Source organism: Gopherus evgoodei, chromosome 19 (genome assembly GCF_007399415.2).
Source record: "Gopherus evgoodei ecotype Sinaloan lineage chromosome 19, rGopEvg1_v1.p, whole genome shotgun sequence".
Lineage (NCBI taxonomy): Eukaryota > Metazoa > Chordata > Testudines > Testudinidae > Gopherus > Gopherus evgoodei.
Window position 1 is genome coordinate 20,301,449 of NC_044340.1, and position 17,547 is coordinate 20,318,995.

Below are 17,547 nucleotides of genomic sequence, written 5' to 3' on the forward strand. Positions count from 1 at the left end.
GCTGGGGCGGGGCACGCGGCTCCGGCCGTTCCCTGGGTCTGCCCCGCCAGGGGGAGGCAGAGGGTCAGTCGCTAGCACGTGCTCTGCAGCCCTTAGCAGCCCAGGCCAGGCCAAGGGCGCTGCTGGGCCACGTGCACTAAGGAAGGTCACGGCTAGCAGCTTCCCTGCACGTCCCAGGCCCCAGAGACGGGGCAGGGGCTTGGTTTGTTAAGTAAAAGACAAAGTAGATGCCAAAGAGGGGAATACATCTGTGAGGTCCCCACACGAGGCAGGGTGGCTAGGGAGCTGTCGAGGGGCCCTCCCGGCTGCTATCCACAGCAGGAGGAGCCTACAGGTCCCAAGCTGCCATGGGCTGAAATCACAGATTCCAGCACTTGCACAGCCTCCATAAAAAAAAAAAAATCCTAGCTGTAACTAGAAGAAGCCAGCATCCTCTTTACTTGTACAAGCGGAGCATAATAGTGCAGTACAACTGCCCCATTTGATCTCAGATGGAAAGTTAAACAAACCCAGTTATTGTCCTTTTTTGTTTTGGTTAAGCATTAGCCATAATCTGAGAGCATTGATCCACTACTCATCTTTGTTAACTTTTCCTCCCACGATTCAAACCCAAGCTTCTCTGTGCTTGGAGTCCTCTCAAATGTGAGCTTAAGGACATGAAAAAAACAAAGTGACACATGAGCTATGCAAAAGCAACACTTTAGTACTTTATTCAGAACAGACTACAGAGAAGGCGAGGGTAGTTTTCATTTCCAAGTAGAAGTGTACCATCAGTCTGGACACACTAGCTGCAGAGCCAACATCACCTCATGCTGGAGGAGGGGCTTGACTGACCGCCTTTGGTGCATTTATAGGTGTACAGGGAGACAAAGAATACAACTGAAACCCAGGCAAACAGGTTGTTTACATTTTTCTTTATGCAAATATAAACCTCCAAAACATAATTAACAGACTCAGAACTTTTGACTTTAAGGTCTGCCAGCTTCCAAAAAGGTAAATTAAGCAGGTGTAACCTCCAGCTGTCCAACAAAGAAAAAAGCTTGCTTCCAGTGCAAGACAAGGCTGATCCTTAGCCCTATTACAACAGTAATAACTTAGTGAAAAAAAGTTTGGCTTTTCTGTGCCTCCATGTACTGCTACCGCTCAGAGGTTAGCCCACTTTCATAGCCCTCAGTTCTCATGTCATTGAGGCCCAGATCCTCATTCTGTGCAAATGTGCGCTCATAGTGCTCCACTTTTAGCTCTGGATCTTCTTCTGGAGCATAGACGTTCTTTGGTTCAAAGAGAAAGAACAGACATTAGTTGTGCTTTGGTATGGTCAGAGCCTAGCATAGTTGCCCGTGCTGCACTTCTCCGGCAAGTTTCAGCCAAGGATCACAAAGCATTTTACAGATTAGTTGAGCCTTACTCTCCCCTTTTAGGAAGGAGAGGGTCACAGCACCTTTAGAAGGGAGTTGTGAGGCAGAGATCAAATGACTTGCTCAAGCTCCAACAAGTCAATAGCAGACAGAAGCAAATTGTTAGGATCCTAACTCTCAGCCCCCTGAAGAACCATGCATCTCATTTTTTCCTACCACCACCACCGAGATAACCTCCTGGAATGGAGCTGACAGAAGTTAAGGTATAAGGGCATGGAGGTGAAAGAAACCAATTCTCTTCCCACCTCAGTCCACCTCCACAGTGATTCCTTGGTTGTTTTTAGGGGCAGGGGAGAAGGGGTGCATCTGTGTGTTTCTGCATTCAGAAGACCCTAAAAGGAAGTCTCATTACAAGCGCTCAATACTCTACCTGAAGGTAGCTATTCCCTGCAGGATCATCCAGAATGAAATGAGCCTCCATGTGACCCTCCATAATCTGAGGAAAGGAAAGGCAGATTGAACAGCTTCAGCATCTTCGCTGAAGAGTTGCCAGGACCCCACACACTACATTTTAGCAGTGATGAATCCATCCTAAAATCCAGGTCCCTGCTGCGTCTTGTCAACATCACACTCACCCATGTAGAGGAGCTACAGAAGCCTTATACACCACTTGAAAAATGCACAGTGCTTTCTAGACAGAACATTTCCTGTGCATAACACATTCACTGAAGACAGGATATGCTTCAGGTGAGGAGGCTTAGAGCAGGACAGAGTTCCAGGCATAGGAAGCAGCATGACAGTAGTGCTTTGCTATCTAGTGCCTGTTCATATCATCAACGGTTGCAACATTTGAAGGTTTTTGAGTAGTCTGATGTAGCAAACAGAGGGAGTGTCCCAGCCCCATTATCCCCAATGTTCAGGAAACATACAAGCCAATGATGATCTGCAAAGAGAAGTGCAGCTTGTCCACACTGGACAAGGAAGCAGCAGTCTAATATAGCTGTGCCTCAATCCCCCAGCATGCACTGCTCCATCTTGACCCTATCAGTTGGCTCATTATGTGCTGGCAGACAGAGCCAAAGCATATTACATTACTCTTCTGAATACTGGCTACTAGAAAACTAATACAGCCAGTGATTTGATCTAAGTCCATGTGTATATAGTTCTATGTACTTGATTTGGAGATCCTATGACATGGAGGTGCCACAGAGCATTAGCTCAGTATACATGGGAAGATAGCCCCTTTTGGCCTGGACTGTATTGCAGCATGGCAGGTTTGTCTCATTTCAGTAAAAAGGAAAGCTCTGCCCAACACTAAGGTGGCCCAGAGGAGGGATGTTTTTTATTCTAGCTTGTGTGATGGTCTGAGGTCACGGCAAGCTTCACTGGGTACAGCATGTTGTGTTAGGAGATGCTCCCTGCCTAATGATACATGGAGCAACATCAGTGGTCCTGAAGCAAGAGCCACAAGCCCCCTCCCTGCAGAAGGCTCAAAGCATGGCTACACAGGACACTGATGGCAGGTGGGCGCTGCGGATGGCAGGGTAAGGAGGGGGAACTTACATGCCTGCAGTGAGTCACCAAAGTTACATTTCAGACTTGCAGTAATGCTGCCAAAGAACACATCTGAGCATGTCAGTCATTTGCCAGGTGAGTATGACACTAAAGCTACTAACCTGATACACCTTTCTGCCAAACTCTTGGAGCTTCTCCACTCTCCTTGGAGTAGAGCTGTCCCCCAGAGTGAAAGGGTTTTTCACAATCTGCAACAGAAAACAGGCTCTTTCACACTGTGCCACAATGAGTTACTATTGCAGAATACTTCATGGTACCTGCATGTGAACCACACCCAGCCTGGCCCAGGGCATTCAGGGGAGCCCTGAGAAGTCCCTAGTTAACAGGAATTGGCAGCCTTCTACAATAGCATGCTGCTCTAGGTAACCCATAAAAGGCCTTTGAAAGCTTGTTTCCTTTAGAGACCAAGGGCCCATTCCTGTCTTTAGATCAGTCAAGGGGAAGTCGTGCAGCTCAGCTCAGCGGGGAGAGGGTTATCTTAACAATCAAGATCTACAGTGCAGAGGCTCTGTACAGAAGGATTGTCACGCTGTGCGCTGGTTACAGAGCTCTTCGCTTTCAGAAGCAAATCTAGGATCAAGAGGGACACTGTCCGTTCCATCTACTTTTACCTCAGACACCCACTTCTACGGCCCACCTTCCTGTGGGCATAGCCATTAAGCTATGCCACATATCAGAGCTGCCTTCAGTTGTTCAGAAGGAGAAAGCCAGCAGCACATCCAGAGCCTAGGGAGGGAGGGCGGGAGGGGTTGACACTGCTCTCAAGTAACCCTCTGATTCATGCACTAGGGAGCAGGGTCTACAACAGGTGTAGGCAACCTATGGCACACATGCCAAAGGAGCACACAAGCTGCTTTTCCGTGGCACTCACACTGCCCGGGTCCTGGCCACCAGTCTGGGGGGCTCTGCATTTTAATTTAATTTTAAATGCTTCTTAAACATTTTTAAAACCCTATTTACATACAAACAGTAGTTTAGTTATATATTATAGAAAGACCTTCTAAAAACGTTAATGTATTACTGGCATGTGAAACCCTAAATTAGAGTAAATAAATGAAGACATGGCACAGCACTTTGAAAGGTTGCCGACCCCTGGTCTACAAGAATGGTTGGTGTGAAACATGGAGAAGGGGAGAGAGGAATTCTGGAAGGACAACCCATCTCTCCCCAGAAGAGGATGCAAGCCATTGATAGGGGAGCACATCAGCCACTGTTTCCAGACGGGGTGAGTTAAGGCTGCAGCATAACATGAATGACTGTGTTCAGTGGTGCTATGCACTTGTGCAGCATATCCCAGCCTACAGGAAGCTATGGGTACTCAGCACTCAGGGGGGTCTATGCATCCCAAATGCAGCTACAGATATAGACCTCAGCTAAACAGGAGCTTAATACAGGCCACTTACCAGATCTCGGATATCTTTCAGAAGCCCCTCCACAGTGGTGAATTTCCCCCCTAGCGCTCCCATGCCAAGCTCAAACTCCAGCTCTGGAATTTCCACGCTACACGTCTCAGACTGTAGAGACCAGAGAGACACACGGTATGCTTAGTTCCAGGTCATCCAAAATGGTGATGTGCTAGAGAGCAGCTTCCATCTGAGTGCCATGACCACAGAAAGTTTAGGGATGAGCTGGGACTAAATCCCAGAAGCCCCAACTAGACTCCACTCCCTTCATCAGCAGGGCCAAATTGAGAGAAGCAGTCCCAAGAAGCAGCCACACACATTTAGAGATTATCACATACCTGAAGGAAGAGGAGATTACCTTTAGTACGTCTCTTGTCATGTCTGAAGGGTCTGTAACACGAAGGGTGATCCTGGTACCCAGCGGTTCTATTGCTCCTCCAGATTTAACCTAGAGACAATCTGTTAGAGTTAGTTTACAAGTGACAAAGCATTCAGAATACTTTATTCCTCTTGCCACTACAGTGTGCTTTAAGCGCTGGTGTATGTCTTGCATCTAAGACCCTGCAGTGGGCCAGCCAGATCTCAGGTCAGTGCCTCAACCTTAGGTTTAGGACAGATTTGCGGGGAAAAGAAGGGTTAGTCATCCAAGTCAGCTACTTAGCAGATTAACAAACTGTGACAGTTAGAGCTGCAGGTATTTGTTCCCATGCTAGCCACTCAGGTGCTATGGTCTTACCCGCCTGAGTTTGCTACAAAAGAAACAAACAAACAATCATAATCTGGCTTCCAAGATTACATAAGGAGTGGGGTGTAGGCAGGGGACAGACAGAAAAATCCATCCCTTTGGAGAGCACAGCAGAAGAGTGGCATATTCCAAGAAGACATGGTCAGGTTTGCAGCTCACCTCGTTAGTCCTGTGCCCACAGGCCTCGCAGTTTGTAGCCATGATGATCACTTCCTTGAAGTGGGGAATTTCTGGGACAGACCGTTAGGGAAGTTGGCCTGAAATGCCTCCAAGACAAAGAACTTCTGGCTTCCTTACAGAGGACTAAGCTACTTCCCAGCCCTGTCAGCCTTGCCACGCAAGGATGCGGCTTTCTTCAAAGGAGCATTCAAAGGAGATTAGCACGTCAGTGCCTATGCAGGTACTGAGCACCAATGCAGTGAGTCATTTTCACAGGCATCAGTAAGTTTCCAGCCTTTTGCTCCTATTTAATGCCATCATCCATTAGGATTCAAACATGAGCTTGTTTCCAACCCATAAGTAGCACTTAGATGGGTCTCCAGAGTCACTAACTTTGCTTTCCTGGGTCAGATCTTTAAGCATCTCCCTGGCAGAATACAAAGCACCAGGGCTGTGCACAACCCTGACCACCACCCCTCCACACAGGAGGGAGAGGCCAATTTGTATGTCACACAGTCCCATCAGAAGGATACGCACTAGCTTCATGTTAGTGTTGGCCGGGGCATTACATTCAGGGCAGTTTGTGTTAAATTGCAACACCTGCAATAGAAGAACACATTGAAGAGTCTGATCTGTTGCACTATGGAGCACTTACTTGCCTACAGACAGATACCAAAGAATATTGCAACCCAGAGCAACACATGAATTTAGCTTGTATCTCCATACTTATGGCCCTGATCACTGTAGACTGGAAAAAGAATTAGCCCAGCAAGTAGGGCAGTTTAGGTATTCCTGTGTGTGTGCCCACGACCATATGCTCCTTAGAGCAATCAGGACAGAGCTACAATCCAGTTAGACAGCTCGAGGTGGCCAACCAGGAACATTACTCACTTCATTCCTCAGATCCTCCATAGAATCAGCTGGGTTCTCATCAGTCTCCTCTGCCTGAAACAGCATAGAGGCCAGTATCAGTATGCCGGCTCAGATAATTATACCTCATACATCTTCCCATTCATGTATCTCTGAATAGACTCTTTGGGGCAGGGTGGAAGAGAAGAATGCCTCTGCTACTCGGCAGCATCCCCTCTGGCATATAAAGGAGGGCACAGAATAGGATCTGAAGGACATTTTGCCTCTCTGTTAGGGAAGACAAGGACTGTAAAGCAGGAATGAGGGAAAAGCTAACATACATCTGCAAGGCCTCCCCTCACTTCTGACTTTAAGACACTTTCACCACCCAGACATAATACCTCAAGTCCAAGCATAGCATCCTGCTGGGCAGTCCTCCTGTAACGAGTAACCACAAGAGCATCATCTTTCTGTGGGGCACAAGGATTCTCCACAAAGCTGTTACCTGAGGGGTCGTCTATGATCTGACAGAGGGAAGCACAAGGAAAGTCTTCAGGAATCCTCCCTGTTTTGCCCCCAAGGAGAGAGGGGCAGATGCATTCCCTCACTCTCCTGCTAATACTTACAAAGGTGAAAGAAGAATCCACTTCCTTCAGCTGCTTGAGTTTGCCAATAAACTCATCTATTTTTCCTGCCACATCTTTGTCTGTTGCCTGCGAAAGTAGGAGACACTCAAGATTGGACTGGATCTTTGGAACCTGCCTAGTCCTTCTGATAGGCCTGTCATAGACACAATGGTGAGCCAAGAAGTGTTCTCAGCTCATCATCTAGTAGGGGATGTGTAACCATGGTAACTACAAATTCTGTACCTAAGTGTAAACCACAACCCGACATCGGTTTTGAGATTCCCTTCTTAAAGCACCTTACCCTGCGGACTGGCTGATCCTGTTCCAGGCCAGCAACAGCTCTGTCAATTATTCCCTCAATAGTGGTAAGGGCTTGATAGAGGGAGAAAACAGACCTAATTACAGCATGAAGTACACCAGAGCAACGTTGTTAATCTTCTAAAATTTACCATCCCTAGCCCACCAGTCCTTCCTAGAAGTATTCATTCCCAGATGGGAAAACAAGAACTCTGAAGAGCTACTTCTTTTTGCGCTGCTATTTCTAGTCTCTTCCCAACTCAGACAGCACCATCCAGCTGCAGATGCACCTGGCACATGTGAGTGGACAGAAACCCAGACCTCTGACAGAAGCAGCTGCTGCTGCTGCTGCTGCCACCTACATGAGAGCATTGAGAAGGAAGAGGCACCTCAGGGCTAGGCTGTGACACTGTCTCCAAGACACTGCAGGATGTGGGGAAGCTAGCTTTCCATGCTAGGCACTGACTAGCAGCAGGATGAATTGGGGTCCAGAGTACAAGAACAGGAGATATTTAAGACAGTAATACCACAGAGCCTAGCTCTACCCACCTCCACCAGACAGCCATCTCCGTAGAACTGTACTGGTGTGAATCAGTTTATGCCCAAAAGATCCAAACCCTTGTCTAGACTAGGTCATACTCAGATACAGAGTAGCTGTCTAGTCCCATAGTCAAAAGTTATTGTGATACCAACACCTCTAGTAAGCTGCTACCAGCCACCCCAAGTCACATGCAAGCTCAGATTACATACCTACCTCCTTTCTGAGAAAAGGCAGGAATTTCAAAGTCTAGCTCTGGGATTCTAGCCGTGGCACAATCTGTCTTCACCACTTCCCTATTCATATCCTGGACAGAACAATTTATAGGAAAGATTAAAAATAAAGCTAAAACAGGCCAGGAACCCTACACATGCTGAGCAAATGAGAATGAATTCAACCCTGAGAAGCACATTGGGAACACAGTTGTAAGCATCCTCCCAACAGAAGATCATTCACACACACAGCCAGTGAAACCAGTTTCCATTCACTGTCTCCCTGGGCTCTCTTTCCCACCTGTTATTTTCACATACATGTAAGTAGAAAGTTACACTTGGATGGTTGCCACCCTAAGCCACCCCATCTCCTCTGACCACCTTGTAAGTGCAAATCCATCAGAGTATCATTGAACCTGACAAAAACAACAACAATCTTTTCTGACCATAGATGCCACACATCAGGGCAAATACCGATTCACTGACTGGCTCTCCCTTCCTCAAATGCTCACAACATCTCCACAGAACAGCCTGTTTTACGTGTTGTGTGGACATCTTACACCAAAGTACTTCCCAGAGAGTCAGCATCCCATTAATGAGCAGCTGATAGTGCCTCATTAAATTAGTTACTTTTCAGTAGTCAGAGAAGCAGAATTGTTGCCATATTATACTCTGAGGCCAGCTGTGCTTTATACATAAGTATTGACAGTCCTAGGGTCTTGGTTGGAACACGCTTACCTAAGTTCCATCCCTTTCAACCCACACTATACTTTCAGTCAGGATGCACAGGCACCAAACATGCTCTTCAGAGATGCAGACAGCCCAGGATCAGCCACTAAATTCCAATAGGCACTGGAAGTGTAACCTGTGCTTATTCAGTGGGGCACTCCTTCCCCCTTCAGTGGCTGGGCAATATGTAGGTTCATGAGCCTGCTACAACATTGACTAGGAGAATTGGTTCTACTAGGTCAGGCAGTAAGTGCTCAGGCTTTTACAGCAGGAGGCCCCGGATTCAGTCTCCACTATCAACAATATACTCAGGGGCTTCCTATTATAACAAGTGCCAAACACTTAAAGTAGGCCATTTGTATCCCCCAAGCTGGGGCTTTTGATAGCTTTGCTGTTTTTCCACAATTACATTTTTATTGATCCAGACAAGGGCAGTGGCAACTAGGCTACTTCGGAATTGCCAGGGCATCTTCCACCCAGCACCAGGTGCTCAGACGCTACACGCCATAGGTCTGGCCCTGCCCTCTCTCCTCCCTCCCAAAGGAGCCAAAGCTAAGGGGCCATGGCCCACCTGCCGCACAGTAACTGCAAGGGTGTAGCGCACCCCCTGCTCCTGGATCCGCCCCACCGACTGGATCTCAGTGTTGGACCACGCACAGCTGCTGCAGCTAAAGGAGCTGACGATGATCTCTTTGAAGAAGGGGATCTTGGTGAGCAGCAGCCGGGTCACCCCCTGGAAGAGCAAAGCCAAGGGAACATGGACCAGGCAGGGCAGGGCAGGTGCCCCCCCCAACTCCCACTGGGCCCCACCTTCCACACGCCCGGGCAGAGGGACAGCTGCCCCCCTCCGTGCTCCCCACTGGGCCCCACCCTCCACATGCCCGGGCAGGGGGGCAGCTGCCCCCCTCCATGCTCCCCCCTGGGCCCCACCCACCACACGCCACACGCCCGGGCAGGGGGGCAGCTGCCCCCCTCCGTGCTCCCCCCTGGGCCCCACCCACCACACGCCCGGGCAGGGGGGCAGCTGCCCCCCTCCGTGCTCCCCACTGGGCCCCACCCACCACACGCCCAGGCAGGGGGGCAGCTGCCCCCCTCCGTGCTCCCCCCTGGGCCCCACCCGCCACACGCCCGGGCAGGGGGGCAGCTGCCCCCCTCCGTGCTCCCCCCTGGGCCCCACCCGCCACACGCCCGGGCAGGGGAGCAGCTGCACCCCCCTGTGCTCCCCACTGGGCCCCGCCCTCCACACGCCCGGGCGGGGGGGGGCAGCTGCACCCCCCTGTGCTCCCCACTGGGCCCCGCCCTCCACACGCCCGGGCAGGGGAGCAGCTGCACCCCCCTGTGCTCCCCACTGGGCCCCGCCCTCCACACGCCCGGGCGGGGGGGCAGCTGCACCCCCCTGTGCTCCCCACTGGGCCCCGCCCTCCACACGCCCGGGCGGGGGGGCAGCTGCCCCCCTCCGTGCTCCCCACTGGGCCCCGCCCTCCACACGCCCAGGCAGGGGGGCAGCTCCCCCCCCATGCTCCCGTACCGCCCCCCGGCCTCACGTTGCGGTAGCAGCTCATGCAGAGAGACTCGATCTCGTCCGGCTGCTGCTCCTCGTCCTCGGCGCTGAGGGGCCGGAACAAGGGGCCGCCCCGCACCGGCTCCAGCTGCCCGATCGCCGACATGCTGCTCGCGCTTCCGCTTCCGCCTCCCGGCCCCCCTCCGACCCGGAACTTCCTTGCCGGGCCACGCCCCCTTGTAAAGCGATTGGGCGGGGGGGGCCGCGTGCTTCGCGGGCCTTGTGGGGGGAGGGAGGAACTCCTCCGCAAGGTCACGTGACGCAGGGCTACTCCCACACAGGCTTCAGGGTTGGGCGTAGGCCTCAGCCCGGCTGGGGGGGCGCACATCAGTGATTTGGGGAGGGGGGCAAAGCGTGCAGATGCTGTAAAGTTACTCAAGATGGTTACTCCAGAGCTGACTGCAGGGAGTTACAAAGGGAGCTCACAAAACTGCATCACAGGGCAACAAGATGGCAGATGAAAATCAACGTTGGGAAACATGATCCCAGCCGTATACAGAGAATTGAGGGGGGTCTAAATTAGCAGTGACCACTCAAGAAAGAGATGGTCACTGTGGATAGTTCTCTGAAAACATCAGTTCAACGTGGACCAGCAGTCAAAAAAGCTAACAGAATGCTAGCAACCGTTCGGAAAGGGATAGACAGAAAATATCACAATACAACTATGTAAATCCCCAGAATATCCACATTTTGAATACCGCATGCAACCCCCATCTCAAAAAAGTTATATTTGAACCAGAAAAAGTACAGCAATAGCCAACAAAAATGCTTAGGGGTATGGAACAGCTTCCCTGTAAGGAGAGATTAAAAAGACTAGGTCTGTTCATCTAACAAATTAGACAATTAAAGGAGGATATGATAGAGGTCTATAAAATCATGAATGATGCGGAGAAAGTGAATAAGGAAGTGTTATTTTCTCATAATACTGGAACCAGGAATCACCCAATGAAATTAATAGGCAGCAGGTTTAAAACAAACATGGGGAATTCCTTCACACAAATCACAGTAAACCTACAGAACTCATTGCCAGGAGATGTTGTAAAGACCAAATGTATAATTGGATTCAAAAAAGAATGAGATAAATTCATGGAGAATAGGTCCATCAATGGCCCATAAGGGACACAACTCCATACTCCAGGTGTCCATAAGCCTTTGACTGCCAGAAGCTGGGATTGGACAACTGGAGATGGCTTACTCGGTAAATTGCCCTGTTCTGTTCATTCCATCTGAAGCATCTGGTCCTGGCTACCGTCAGAAAACAGGAGACTGGGCTAGATGGACCAATATGGCCATTCTTATGTTCTTGTGTTATACCGAGTGTCCAGATGCTGAGTTGGGTTTTGAAGCCCAGATATTTGAGCACAAAGTAGTGGAGCGAAGCAAAGCAGTGTGACTCCTACGTAGCCTTTAAAAGTCTACACATTGTGATAATGTATTTATTGTGCAATTTCAACAGAAAAAAAAAAGGAAAAACCAACTCCAAAGAAATCTAACAATATATAACTTTATTGAAACAGATTTGACAGTCAGTTAAATTGCAGGGGAAGAACCATAAAACTGGTATAGCAAATGGCATATCAGTACCGTTGTGGCTGTGGCTTACAACATCCAAACACCTGAATTCCCATTGACTGTTCCATAAAAAATGCTGTGACTATAGAGAGGGATATTTTATATATACACAGAATGTGCAAGGAAAGCGTTAACCCTGTAGAGTAACCTAAGTAGGGGGCAGTACACTAGCAGCGTGTACTGTTCACTCTAGTAACACAGAGAAGATTGTTAAAGTTCAGAAGTCCAGCTTCAAGAGTTTAAAAATAATTCAACATTTCAACTCTGTATTAATCCAAAGACATACAGGATGGACCAGATTCTGGACCTTTTACTCCCATTGACTAGTTCTTACTCACCTGAGTAGTCTCACTGAAGTCAATGTGAGTAGGGTTTATATATATATATATATATATATATATATAATATATATATATATATCTATATATATATAGCGTATGCTATAAGTCAGAGGTTCTCAAACTGTGGGTCTAGGCCAAAGCTGAAGCCCGAGCCCGAGCTTGCCTCTGCCCAAGGCAGAAGTCCTTGGGCTTCAGGTTTGCTCCCCACGCCCCCAGCCTGGGGTGGCGCACTCAGGCTTCGGTCCACTCTCCTGCGGTTGTTGTCACAGAGTCCCTGGGCAATGCTCTGGAACACCTCCCCACCAAGCCAGGCAGGACTTTGGGGAGCCTCCTCTCCCTTGGAGCAGACTTGTTCAGGGCAAGAAGCTCACATGTCTTCACCTCCTGGGTCTCTCCTTGGAGCATTCAGCATCCTCTGCCCCTCTGTGCCGCTTCCCACAGCGAGCCTGTCCCAGCGGGGTCCTGGGGAAGTCACAGGGTCCTGCACCCCCACTTTGCAGTCAGACGTGACTCTCAGCCAGCCAGTAAAACAGAGGTTTATTCGATGACAGGAACAGGGTCTAAAACAGAGCTTGTAGATACAGCGAACCGGACCCCTCGGCCGGGTCCATTCTGGGGAGCAGTGAGCCAGACCCCCATGTCTGCCCTCACTCCTCATCCCCAGCCAGCTCCAGATTTAAAACCCCTCCAGCCCCTCCTCCTCTGCTCAGTTCCTTTCCCTGGCCAGGAGGTCACCTGACCTCTTTGTCTCCAGCACCTTCAGCTGGCACCTTTGCAGAGCAGGGGCCCAGGCCATCAGTTGCTAGGAGACAGAGTGCCAGGCATTTAGGTGCCCTGGCCCTTTGCTCTGTAGCAACCATATACCCTGATCCAACCTGCCAGATACTTAAGAACTGCATAGGGGACACTGAGGCACCAACACAGTATTCAGAGAAAACATTAAGAACGTTCCCAGTTCACCACAGTTATGTAGTCATTTTTGTTGTCAGAAGGGGGGTCATGATGCACTGAAGTTTGAGAATGACTGCTATAGGTAATTACAGGTATGGTCCTTATTCCCTCTTTCCTGCTGCTGAGATAAGCATGGGGATATGATAGAGGTCTATAAAATCATGAGTGATGTGGAGAAAGTGGATAAGGAAAAGTTATTTACTTATTCCCGTAATACAAGAACTAAGGGTCACTCAATTAAATTAATAGGCAGCAGGTTTAAAACAAATACAAGGAAGTTCTTCTTCATGCAGCGCACAGTCAACTTGTGGAACTCCTCGCCTGAGGAGGTTGTGAAGGCTGGGACTATAACAGCGTTTAAAAGAGAACTGGATAAATTTATGGTGGTGAAGTCCATTAATGGCTATTAGCCAGGATGGGTAAGGAATGGTGTCCCTAGCCTGTTTGTCAGAGGATGGAGATGGATGGCAGGAGAGAGATCACTTGATCTTTACCTGTTAGGTTCACTCCCTCTGGGGCACCTGGCATTGGCCATTGTCGGTAGACAGATACTGGGCTAGACGGATCTTTAGTCTGACCCAGTACGGCCATTTTTATGTTAAGCACTCTGACCATTTGGCTTTCAAAAAATCACAGTAATGCTAGTTTGCGGAATTGTTTTAGTAAAATGGCATGATTCAATACGGAGTCACAGAATTGTATCCTTCTGACAGAAGATGACTTTGTGGCTTTCTAAGAGAGAGCAGGTTGCAGTGTTTTTTCAGCTGCAGGGGCCTGCTGGGCAATGAGGGAGGGGCTGGCAGAACTCCCATCAGATTTGAGAACTCTGGACTAGCACTGCAGCTAGACAAAAGAACGGTACTTATGTGGCATGAGCAGCCATGTTGATGGCATGTTATTGTTATAGTTGTCATTAGCCAACAGTGCAGGAGAGTAGGACATGACTTCTTGACAGTTTTTCTTTCCCACTGGCATGATTTAAGCATGCACACGAGCACATACACACACTCACGCACACCCCTTTCTATACAGAGGTACAGGATTTCATTGTAAATCGCTGCTTTTCTCATTTAAACTCTGGGAAATATCCTTCCACAGAGAGTCAAGCCGGACATGCAAATCCTCCAGAGGTGCTGAGCTGTCCTGAAACTCCTCTGAGTATGAGGACAGTGGAGACAGTTTGAACTTCATTTCTTCTGTCTCATGGTCAATGGTTCTGGTGAAGTCGTCTATCTGGAGGAACGTGTCCCTTCTGAACTCCTCAATTCTCTGCTGTACTTCCTGAGCCAGGCCCTCCATGTAGGGGTCCACAGCCCAGTTAGGGTCTACAGCAGTGCCAGCAATGCGTTCCTTGAGGCCCCTGGGATAAAGGCGCAGCTGCTCCTTGAGGTGGTTCAGATTCCTCTGGATCTTCTGGTGGAGATCCCTGGCATTCTGGGTCAGCTTCTCAGAGAGCTCCTGGATGTACTGATTGAGTTTCTCTGGGCTGACTTTGGTGTGAGGGGTGACGTTTCTATGGAGCTCTTCCATGTTGCGGTGGATCTCAGTCACCAGTCTGGCAGCATACGGATGGAAGACCTCCTTCACTTGGTCAGTATGAAAGGCTATTTTATTGGCATACTGAGACACAAACCTCTGAACTTCATCTACGCCTTCCAGAAACTGGGCCTTCATACCTCGAGTGGGGGTGAGGTGCTGCTGGAGCTCCCTAGCTTTCAGCATGACCTGGTCCAGGAGCTCTTGGGTGAATGGGGTCATCTGGAAGCGAAGCACTTCCAGGTTCTTGCTGATTTTCTGTTGCACCTCATCCACATAAGGAGAAAGTTTCACCCTCAGGCCTTCCAGCTCCTTCCTGATGAGCCTTCGCAGGCTGTCGGAGTCTTGGTAGAACCGGGGCTGAAGTCCTCTGTTGAGTGGGGCCAGTTTCTCGAGGAGATTTCCCATGTAGTTGACTCCTTCTTGGATACTTTCTTTCACTTTTCTGTAAGAAACAACAGACACACATTTCTAACTGCCTGAGCTCTGATTCCTCATCCTAGCCCTTTTGTTCCTTTACTAGCAATAATGACTGTATGGTTGGGTGCTGCATTAAGAAAGGGGGCTCTCAAAAGTTTAAAGTACTAACTTTTCCCCCTTTGACACCTGGGCCTTGGGTCATAAGTGAAGATGAGTCTGGTGGGTCTCATCTTAGATTAGTCCCTTGTGGACTTTGCCCATAGAACAAAAACTACTGGCAGAATTCATCATGAGTCTAAGCTCAGGAGAGGCAAGCAGGTTGTGGGATAGATTAGGAGAGAGGTGCATTGGCAGAGCTGGAATGAGGGTCGTGAATGGAATAACAGGGAGGGGATGCACGTCAGGAATGAGGGGCATTAGCAGAGCTGAGCTGGGGTATCACAACTGCAATATAGCCCTCAGATAGCTGGTTGCACAGCACTTGCTTATATTGCTGCTGGTCTAACCAATATTATCAGCCATGCCAGTCTCACTGTCCTGTCGCAGCAGAGAGCCCTTGCCTGCGGTCCTTGCTCCGGTCTTGGCTGCTGGGCCAGAGCTCATGTTCGCCGAGCTGCAGGAATCAATTTTGGGTTCCACGGGGCTTTTCTTTGTGGTATTTCAGTTATTATTGGGTAGGGCCAGCTGGGAGATCTCCAGCCACATAAGGGGATGGATTGTATTGAGTCAACTGACGATTCACTCAACAGATCCATTATTTGTTCTTGGAAATGCCAAGATGCCTATATATGTGAAGGTTTTAGAGGCACTGTGCCTCTCTAAAAATCAATCAATAAACAAATCAGCCTGGAAGCAATTGGAAGGCAGAGTGCAAGAACCAGATGTTCTTTGGCCTCTGACAGCGCAATGGGCTTCAGGGTACTGCCTACAAATTCTTTAGCTCCAGAGAATGAGGTACTCACTTGATCTCTTGGTCCAGCTTCGTGCTCTGGGTATGTGCCATGCTGTCCTTGTCGTGAGTGAGCTGGCTGAGGTAGTCCCAGAACCCGTTCCTTGCCCGTTCAGCCTGAGCAGCTGCATGGGGGAAACAAGAGCACTTAACAGAGTGACCCTGGGAGAGCCTTGGTGGCAAAGCATGAGGTTGTAGCAGGGAGGTGGCATAGGGGAGTTCTGTGAAGGGAAGACCTGGTGTTGGGAGCTGCTCTTAAGCTGTTCACAGTCTGTAATCCCTGAGGCAGCATTTTATCCCTGGGATGCTCAGGAGGCTTCTCCATACTGACAAGTCCCAGGGGTGTCCCCTCCCCAAAGTAATAAAGGCCCTGATTTCCAGAGCTGCAGCCCCTATTAACTTCAGTGGGAGTTTTGGGTGCTAGGCCCAGCATAACCAGAAGGATTTGTCAAGGGGGCTGACTCACATGACACAACAGAGGTGGAGGCCAATGACACATGTTGTGTCCAGATGCAGAGTCAAAGGAACAGCGCCTGAGCCTCCTGTGACAGGGTCAGAGCTTCCCTGTCTTGGGGTACAGCGATAGCATCAAAGGAGCAATACACTGGGGAACCTGTCACTGGGTCATCTTGCTGTGACACCTTTCTATCTCGCTAAGCTGCATCCTCTTGTAAGCAGCCAGTGCCCCCTGCCACGCAGCTGAATCCCCAGCGCTGCTCCGACCAAGGAGGGGCAGGGAGACCTTTCAACTGTCGTGTCTAGAGCCAGGAAATCAGTCCCTGCACATTGTTATAGAGAAGATCACCAACCTGAGAAGGTGGCGAGGAGCAAAGCCAGAAGTGCAGCTTTGTGAGACATGGTCTGTCTGGTCACTGGGCTGGGACTCTGCGGAGAGAAACCAACCAGGAAGCAGTTAGTGGAGCTCCTGCCATGACCCAGGCTTTGCCTTCACTGTATCGGCTCATGGGGTGGAGGCCAGGTTCATTTTCCAATGACCTGGATCTTCTTTCTGGGTTGTTGCTTTTTGCAATGACTCTCTTTAGAGTCAAACACATTTCAGGCGGGGATTTAAATTGCAGCTGGATGGCACAAAGTCCAGATGGTGAATGTAAAATACAGCCAAAGAGGTCAGATTCTGTTACCCTCCCATTGAGTAGTACCTTCCCTCTTCATTGATTTCATTTCAGTGGGACCGCTCAAGGTGTAAGGCATCCTCAGTGTGAGTAAGGGTATCAAGAACTGGCCCCCTTGGTCAGCAAGATAAACTGCCTCTGAGTGGGAGCAAATGATGGACACAAGCCATGGTTCCTGATCCATGACTAGGGCTTCATAGGCACTATCATAATACAAATAAATAAATCATAATACAAGTTCAGTGGTCCTTGTGAAGAGAGCACAGGTGACCTCAATTTGCACACATGCATGGTAATCACTCCTTTGTGTCAATATCACCGAAAGTTTGAAATTAGTTATTCCAAATGATCAGAGAGCTCAGCTCTGCACTGGGTGCTGTTTTCAAGAGGATAACTCAGAACAACCTCAGGGAAAACCATTTTAACAGATCCGTCCGCTGACGTCATGGAAAACTCTGAAGCCTGATACAGGTTCATTTCCAAACTTCTTACAGTGCTCTAAGGTGAGACTGCCCCCACACCTCACAGCTTTATGCCCTTGCGGAAATCCAGGTGAGAGCACTATATCCTACTAAAGCATCGTTCATCCAAGG

The 17,547-nt window shown here is 49.3% G+C and overlaps 2 protein-coding genes across 3 annotated transcripts; both read right to left on the minus strand.

Annotated features, from left to right (window-relative positions):
• Positions 1-683: 683 nt before the first annotated feature.
• On the minus strand, positions 684-10,197 carry ZPR1 (ZPR1 zinc finger). 2 transcript variants are annotated; one of them, XM_030538215.1, is made up of 14 exons: positions 10,036-10,197; positions 9,063-9,224; positions 7,767-7,857; positions 7,017-7,087; positions 6,716-6,802; positions 6,491-6,613; positions 6,132-6,185; positions 5,774-5,840; positions 5,241-5,311; positions 4,695-4,784; positions 4,337-4,447; positions 3,035-3,121; positions 1,789-1,854; positions 684-1,271 (listed from the first exon to the last, which is right to left on the minus strand). In XM_030538215.1, the coding sequence occupies exons 1-14, from the start codon at positions 10,156-10,158 to the stop codon at positions 1,137-1,139; spliced, it is 1,338 nt and encodes a 445-aa protein (XP_030394075.1). In that variant the 5' UTR covers positions 10,159-10,197; the 3' UTR covers positions 684-1,136. The 2 variants fall into 2 exon arrangements, with proteins under 2 accessions (XP_030394075.1, XP_030394076.1); XM_030538216.1 differs by lacking the exons at positions 7,017-7,087; positions 7,767-7,857.
• Positions 10,198-13,960: 3,763 nt separating this feature from the next.
• Positions 13,961-16,679, minus strand: APOA5 (apolipoprotein A5). The gene is made up of 3 exons (XM_030538606.1): positions 16,631-16,679; positions 15,835-15,946; positions 13,961-14,897 (listed from the first exon to the last, which is right to left on the minus strand). Exons 1-3 carry the CDS (start codon positions 16,677-16,679, stop codon positions 13,961-13,963), a joined length of 1,098 nt encoding a protein of 365 aa, XP_030394466.1.
• Positions 16,680-17,547: the final 868 nt, after the last annotated feature.

Coding starts and splice junctions, on each gene's coding strand:
- ZPR1 (XM_030538215.1), bottom strand. CDS start 10,158: ATGTCGGCGATCGGGCAGCTGGAGCCGGTGCGGGGCGGCCCCTTGTTC. Junction 4,785..5,240: donor GTGGGCACAGGACTAACGAG/GTGAGCTGCAAA, acceptor GATTGTCTCTAG/GTTAAATCTGGAGGAGCAAT. Junction 1,855..3,034: donor TTGGCAGAAAGGTGTATCAG/GTTAGTAGCTTT, acceptor TCCTTTCCTCAG/ATTATGGAGGGTCACATGGA.
- APOA5 (XM_030538606.1), bottom strand. CDS start 16,679: ATGTCTCACAAAGCTGCACTTCTGGCTTTGCTCCTCGCCACCTTCTCA. Junction 15,947..16,630: donor GCTCCTCGCCACCTTCTCAG/GTTGGTGATCTT, acceptor TCCCCCATGCAG/CTGCTCAGGCTGAACGGGCA. Junction 14,898..15,834: donor AAGCTGGACCAAGAGATCAA/GTGAGTACCTCA, acceptor TGTTTCTTACAG/AAAAGTGAAAGAAAGTATCC.